Source organism: Caretta caretta, chromosome 8 (genome assembly GCF_965140235.1).
Source record: "Caretta caretta isolate rCarCar2 chromosome 8, rCarCar1.hap1, whole genome shotgun sequence".
Classification (NCBI taxonomy): domain Eukaryota; kingdom Metazoa; phylum Chordata; order Testudines; family Cheloniidae; genus Caretta; species Caretta caretta.
The window spans coordinates 69,938,269-69,946,104 of NC_134213.1; the positions used below are offsets into that span (position 1 = coordinate 69,938,269).

At 38.2% G+C, this 7,836-nt stretch overlaps 1 protein-coding gene across 3 annotated transcripts in view; it reads left to right on the forward strand.

Annotated features, from left to right (window-relative positions):
* COL11A1 (collagen type XI alpha 1 chain) overlaps positions 1-7,585 on the forward strand; it is a 234,301-nt gene extending 226,716 nt beyond the window's left edge. For all 3 annotated transcript variants that reach the window (XM_075131591.1, XM_048861614.2, XM_075131590.1), the window contains 4 exons: positions 1,342-1,454; positions 2,722-2,790; positions 3,481-3,714; positions 5,839-7,585. In XM_075131591.1, coding sequence (XP_074987692.1) covers positions 1,342-1,454; positions 2,722-2,790; positions 3,481-3,714; positions 5,839-5,985 — 563 coding nt within the window. In that variant the 3' untranslated portion in view covers positions 5,986-7,585. The remainder of the gene's footprint in view (positions 1-1,341; positions 1,455-2,721; positions 2,791-3,480; positions 3,715-5,838) is intronic.
* Positions 7,586-7,836: the final 251 nt, after the last annotated feature.

Consider the following 7,836-nt stretch of genomic DNA (forward strand, 5'->3'; position numbering starts at 1 on the left):
CTTTAACTGAAGGATCTGGATGTTGAAGTCACAGGAGGCTGACATATACAACATGCTTTCTCCATTCACCTGGGGTCTCTCTGAGAGCTCTGCCTCAGATTTCAGCCTCCTGCAGTGCCATTCACCAGTTCTGCAAATGATTTACTAAAGTCCCTCAGCAAACAAAGGGAGTCATACCCTGAAATAAAATACAAGCTAAACTAAAATAAAAAACAACTGAGGCTGGTTTTGTCTTTCGTAAAGGAGCAATAAAGACAATGACAAAAAATTGTTTTTGCTTCCCACTCTTTAAGATAAAACAACTATAGCTTTACAGCTAAAACTTTTTGAGGAGCATTATATCGCAGTAAAATATGACTTCCAAATTGTCAAGGTTCCTCCCCCACTCTGAACTCTAGGGTACAGATGTGGGGACCTGCATGAAAAACCTCCTAAGCTTATCTTTACCAGCTTAGGTCAAAACTTCCCCAAGGTACAAAATATTCCACCCGTTGTCCTTGGATTGGCCGCTACCACCACCAAACTAATACTGGTTACTGGGGAAGAGCTGTTTGGACGCGTCTTTCCCCCCAAAATACTTCCCAAAACCTTGCACCCCACTTCCTGGACAAGATTTGGTAAAAAGCCTCACCAATTTGCCTAGGTGACTACAGACCCAGACCCTTGGATCTTAAGAACAATGAACAATCCTCCCAACACTTGCACCCCCCCTTTCCTGGGAAATGTTGGATAAAAAGCCTCACCAATTTGCATAGGTGACCACAGACCCAAACCCTTGGATCTGAGAACAATGAAAAAGCATTCAGTTTCTTACAAGAAGACTTTTAATAAAAATAGAAGTAAATAGAAATGAAGAAATCCCCCCTGTAAAATCAGGATGGTAGATATCTTACAGGGTAATTAGATTCAAAAACATAGAGAACCCCTCTAGGCAAAACCTTAAGTTACAAAAAAGATACACAGACAGAAATAGTTATTCTATTCAGCACAATTCTTTTCTCAGCCATTTAAAGAAATCATAATCTAACACATACCTAGCTAGATTACTTACTAAAAGTTCTAAGACTCCATTCCTGGTCTATCCCCGACAAAGACCAGCATATAGACAGACACACAGACCCTTTGTTTCTCTCCCTCCTCCCAGCTTTTGAAAGTATCTTGTCTCCTCATTGGTCATTTTGGTCAGGTGCCAGCGAGGTTACCTTTAGCTTCTTAATCCTTTACAGGTGAGAGGAGCTTTCCCCTGGCCAGGAGGGATTTCAAAGGGGTTTACCCTTCCCTTTATATTTATGAGACAAATCAATTGTTATCTTAAGTAAATCCTCTCTTTGTTTGTTTTAGGTGAATATTGGATTGATCCTAATCAGGGCTGCTCTGGAGACTCCTTCAAAGTGTACTGTAATTTCACAGCGGGTGGCGAAACTTGCGTCTACCCAGATAAGAAATCTGAAGGAGTAAGTACCAATCTGTGTTTTGGGTTGACTGTTGACAGTTCCTGCCATGTTGTTGCAATATTGAACTAAATAGTAAAATGATACTGTCATGTTTTCATTTATCTATTTTTCTTACAGGCTAATTATTATGTTTAATTTGCATAAACATGAGTAAGGCTGCGAGTCTGTTACGGAGGTCACGGATTCAGGGACTTTCCGGGACCTCCGGGACTTCTGCAGCTGGCAGGTGCGACTGACCCCAGGGCCAGCGGCGGCAGCAGCAGTCCCAGGCCTCTCCCTCACCTCGAGCACCAGCAGGTGCCTAGGAGCCTTCCCCTCTCAGAGCACCAGCAGACACCCCAGAGTTGCCCCTCCGGAGCAGCAGCTGCACCCCTGGGCCCCCCCCCCCAGAGCACCCAAGACTTAGTAAGGGATATATAGTACAAGTCATGGACAGGGCCATGAATTTTTGTTTATTGCCTGTGACCTGTCCAGGACTTTTACTAAAAATATCCATGACTAAATCTTAGCCTTAAACATGCGTAAGGCAATGAAATGATACACAGAGTTAACAAATAGCCACTTTTTACCCCCTTTTTCTCAGATGTACATTTTTACTCACCTGCTTGCTAGCTAAATGTCTCCTACAACCCAGGACGTGACCCAGCTAGTTACCCATTACTAATGAACACACAATGTTCAATCTGAGACCTAAACGATAAACTCTAGTGTCTGATTTTCTACTGTCTTACCCCTACTGGTATCATTTATACCTATACAAAGTAGCTGAAAAACACTACTATTATGAACTTGTAGTGTTTCACACCCATAAGTATAAATGGTTGCCTATGTGCAACCAGTGAAGAAAGTGGCTTTCTAAAAGCCTGTGTAGACAAGGGATATGAATCAATGTAGTCATACCAGTGCAAATCCTAATTAATCCAAACGGGTGCAGTTTACCCCAATAACTTATCTGAATTGATCTGAGGTGTCTCTGCTACATGCTCTGTACAGTTTATGAACAGAAATTATTCTGTCATCTTTAATTCAGTTCAGTTGGTCTAAAGTAATTAATTTGTAGATATTTTATCTCTGTCTAAACAAAGTATCCAGTTTTAGGGAATTAAATAAATCAGATGTAGCTGTGTCTCTGCATAGTTCCGAAGACCACTTAAAATAGGTTGATATCCCAGAAGGAAGATTTATTTTGCAGTTTTTGATGTGAAAATGCATTCTTTTTTTCTAACACACGTTGTAAATACTCACATTCTCTGCTCCTTTACAACAGGTAAGAATTTCATCATGGCCAAAGGAGAATCCAGGAGCCTGGTTTAGTGAATTTAAGAGAGGCAAATTGGTAAGTAGTCATCTCAGCATACAGTGATTAACAAACCAGGCAGGTACTATCACCAAGTAATCTTGACTATATAATACAAAAAGGAATTTGTGCAGCCTCAACCTTTGCCCCCTTAAACATAAGAGCAGTAAAGTGGCCTCTTTCACATAGGACAGCAGGAGCCTGCCCTGTTCTTGCCTATTTATCATGCTTCAAATGTAGCAAAAATGCCAGTGGCTAACTGCAGAGCGGACTGATGTATTCTGGCAGCTCTTGCACCACCACTAACCCTCTGCAAAACAGCTTGAGTGCAGATCCCCATGCTCCATTCCAGGTACACTAAAGATAGGCTGCAGCATCATTTATGCATACTCAGTAAAAGACATATAGTTACGATTAACTGAACCTATGTCCCAGAAGAATTTGCTATTACAAGCTCACAGAGTATTCTGGAGATGATTCTCTGCGTCTTGCAATAGGATGCAGCTAAATGTATAGTTGTTTGTCATAATCCCTACTATAAAATGAAAACCTGTGTACTGATTCATAGCTTGATTGTGCTTTAAAATCTAACAATGACAATATAGTATGTATCAGCTGATTTTCACATTAAAGTCAGTTAATGGGATTCTGTGTCAACTGTAATTTTCCACTTTTGCACTTAAGAGACGGAAACAACCAAATGTTCATATGCCTACTTATATTTTCCAGCTTTCCTATGTGGATGTTGAAGGCAATTCCATTAATATGGTTCAAATGACATTCCTTAAACTACTGAGTGCCTCTGCCAGACAAAATTTCACTTACAACTGTCATCAGTCAGTAGCTTGGCATGATGTGTCATCTGACAGCTATGACAAAGCACTGAGGTTCTTAGGATCAAATGATGAAGAGATGTCTTATGACAATAATCCTTACATCAAAGCTCTTCATGATGGTTGTGCAGTAAGTATAGGCTCAAAATATTCTTTTCTACTATAATATAACTGGTGAGTTTAGTAGTCAAACTAGTTCATTCTTATGCTGGCTTCCTTCTGAGACAGGCTCTGAAGATTTTGTTTTTAATACTCTGCCATTTTAGTAGATTTTAACTACAATGAATTAGTCACTTCTTTAAATTTCATATGAAGAAAAATATCAACCATAAATTAAGCAATAGCAAAGCAAAGTTTGGCATGAATGGTTGCTGTTAGTGCCAATGTGCTGAAATTAGATATTTTGCTATTGTAAATGTTAGGTAAAGGAAAAGCAGCAGAAAATAAGTATTGTGAAAGGAGGCATTGCACTGTTAGTATATATTAACTCTCTGAAATCAGTTAATGCAAGGGGAAGATACATAGTGAAAACACCAAAAATGTGCATTGGATAGCAGTCCTTCATAGATACACAGTGGATCCAAAGCTTGTGAACAAATTGCATAGTTTGACATGTGTGCATTGCTTATCTAAAAGAAGAGCAGAAATCAACACTAGGTAAAGTCCAGGAATTATATCCTTCCCACTCTTCTCCCAGCTTCCCTAGTGTCACTAGGAATATTCCATACACGCACCAGATATCTGATCATCTCTCCAACAAGGTATTGGGTCCATTCAGGTTTATGAGTTGTTAGCTTCTTGCTTCAGAAGCCATGTCTCAATGCTGAATATTTTGCCATTTGTTGTCTAGATAGCTACATATCTATGCATTTATACCTAACTAATCGTGTTTTTGTGATATCTAAGAATCCTCTCTAAAATTCATTTTAGACAATTATCGAATCCTCTCTAAAATTCATGAGAGACAATTATTGAGAAGGTTGTGATAAATAGCTTGGGGCAATACCTGGAGTCCTTGGGTTTCCTATTTTTTTTTCCATTTGTGTTAGACCAGGTTGTGATACAAAGACATTGCTAGTGTAGTTGGTCAGTGATCTCTTCTTGGCAATGGATGTAGATCACTTTCACTGTGGATTCCTTTACCTCTATCACCGGGTTTTGATGCAATATGCCGGGGGTGTTGTTCACACAGGTGTGAAATCTGGCAGAGTTAGACAAAATAGTGCTCGATTGGCTGTGTTCTTTTCTTCTTTAGATGAATAGTAGTGTTTTGTTTATCTGCCAGAAGCCTTCTCATGATGGAGTACCATAGGGTTCTATTCTATGATTGCTTCTTTTCAACATGTACCTCTCTTCCTAGTTATTTTAGTATTTTCTTTATATCTTCTGCTATCATGGCCTCTATATGTGGAACTCTTGGGAGAGGTAGTGAAATGGTTTTGGGGTGCAGTGCCATTAATAAGCTGATAACACTAGATTCTAGATCCCTTTGTTATCATAGCCTGCTGTGACATTCTCTCAGCTTTCTCAGTGTCTCTCTGAGATTAGGGATTGGATGAGGGTGTAAAATGACAGAAGATCATTCCAGATAATAGCAAGATGTTGCTTTGGCTGGGTAAAATACCAGAGGAAATGGTGGAGCTGATATCTGCCCCCACGATTAACAGGGTTTGACTACTTTTTAAAAAAATAAACAAAGGTGCACAATCTAGCAGTCATGTCAGAATCCTGGATATTTTGAATTTCCAAGTAGCTGCTGTAGCACTTTGAAATGAGGTTACAGCCCTTCTCATTGGAAGTGTATATTGTCTCCGTTATCTCCAGATTGGATTACTGGCCTCTTCATGAGGATAAAATCCCCACAATCCCTGACAACATGATTCACCAGCTAGTACATATGTAAACTCAGAATTCTCGAGGGAACTTTAAACCTCTTATGGATTTTTCCAGTGAGGGGGCCTGTTTTAGCCCGTAGATTTTTCTGATGTTTAATCACTTTCTCTTTTCCAAAAACAGTGGTTTCACATTTGCATTTTTAGAAGATAAAAATACTCATTTTAAAAAAGAAAAGAATTCAAGAAAAAAACAGCTTATTAGAAACATCTGGCATTAGTGCATACTGTTCAGTACATGGGGGGGCAGTTATTTATAGTAACAATCTATATTGTAAAGTTAACTTGTGAAAGATCTATAACACTGCAGCTTTTATGTATAGTCATTTTTTATTTTGTTTTGCTCTTTTTTTTTTTTACAGTCAAGAAAAGGCTATGCAAAGACTGTGATCGAAATCAGTACACCTAAAATAGACCAAGTGCCTATTGTTGATGTGATGATTAATGACTTTGGTGATCAGAACCAGAAGTTTGGATTTGAAGTTGGTCCCGTCTGTTTCCTCGGTTAAGTTTTGGGCAAAGAGCAGATCGGCAAACAAGTTGTGCCGAGGTGCCACCAACCCACTTCATGCCACATGCAAGTTTTGATTAAGGATGGCATAGAAAAAATGTCTTGCTGGGTACGTATGTCTTATCTAGGAAATATCCATTGCCCTTGTAGGACCAGAATCACATGACTTAAACTTATTTCGCAAATCATGGGGGACATAAGAGGCTATGGCAGTGACACACAACATAGCGCTAGCTTTATGAATACTCCCTTTGGATTCCTTGGTGCTGTAAAACATGAATGTCATGGTGCTCCTATTTCAACAAAGAGGTGCTAAGGAGGTGTGTTTAATACATTGTAATTATTCTATGTACAGTACTATACTGTTATTTCTGTGTCCATTTCCAAAACTTGCATGTGTCTCTGAATTGCATCTGGCTCTTATTTTATAATTGCAAAACATTGTTGTCAATACTGTGTATGTATTATGAAAAATAAAGTTGTAATTTCCAGTGAATCCAATTTAATTTTTCCGATTAATAATAAAGTCCCTTTGTATATATTGATGTTGAAAAGCTCTGTTATTTGAAGTCGCCAACAAAGCTTCAGGTGGCAAAACTGGAAAATCTTTGGCAAGGAACTCAAAACAACACTTTGCTGATATTACTTTGTGAGAATGAATTTCAAGAATGTGAGAATGAATTTCAAGAATGAACGCACCCACTGAGGTGCTGTATTCCATGGTGCTATTACCTCAGACTTTTTATTTTCCTTTCAGATTCCAGGATTTCTTAAGATACCTGTATATACCTAAAATAAGCAAGTTTATATTTTTGGGTGGGGAAAATGTGTATGAAAAAGGGGGGGAAAGTATGTGCAGAGATCTGTTTAAGTCTATGTGAAGTAACTGGTAGTCCTAGTTATCCTTTTTTTATCTCATCTGAATTTGTTTTCATTGTGCTTCTTTAAACCATATAAATATTAAAACTTGATTCAAAACAACTATTTATGGATTTGTGCAGTGTTTACATAGTTTTTTATGTGAGCAGCGATGAATATTTGCTTCTGAACTGGATACTAAGATCCACATGATAGCCCATATATTATTTGCCCATCCCATCAATATGAATTCTCTATTATTTCAACTTAAGGCCAGGAACACAATATGTCTAGGTCATGTGATTCTACCTAGTTGTGAAGCAACGTATGAGGGGACTGCTACCTACAGAGCTTGTTTTCTGACCCAAACTGTTACAATTTGCAATCCAAATCTCACAAAAAGGTTGGTTTGGCCTTCCATCTAAACATTTTTTTTCAGGTAGTTGGAAGTAGAAATAACATTTTAACTTTAAAACACAAATCCTTTTGTAATTATTTTTCATAATATATGTAAGACTTGAAAATAAATGTTTGTTACTATTTCTTATATAAATTGTTAAATTAATTGGTACCAGATTCCACTGCCTCATTTCCAACTGGTATTTTATACATGTAAAAGTGAGATTTTAAAAGTCAACCTTTTGCTGTTCAGAATTTCTTTTATTTTTGAACCAAAGTTTGTAACTGTCACCTCAAAGAGGGAAAATACGAATTTTATTAATAAAATCAAGTCTTGACTACCTGGACTGGTCACTCTGTTTCTTCAAACCACAAGAAATGTTATATCAGTTTCAGTAGTGTAATGGCATTCTGCTTCCAGACCATCCAGAATGAAAAAAAAAATATTATATACACAGGCAAGTACTACAAATGCATCATGGGCAGAGGAGTTAATATCGAAGACCCTAATCCTGCAATCGAGAGCTTCTATACAGCCCTGTTAAAGTCAATGGGGCTTTGTGTAGTCACAAGCAGTCTGCCTATGTGCTAC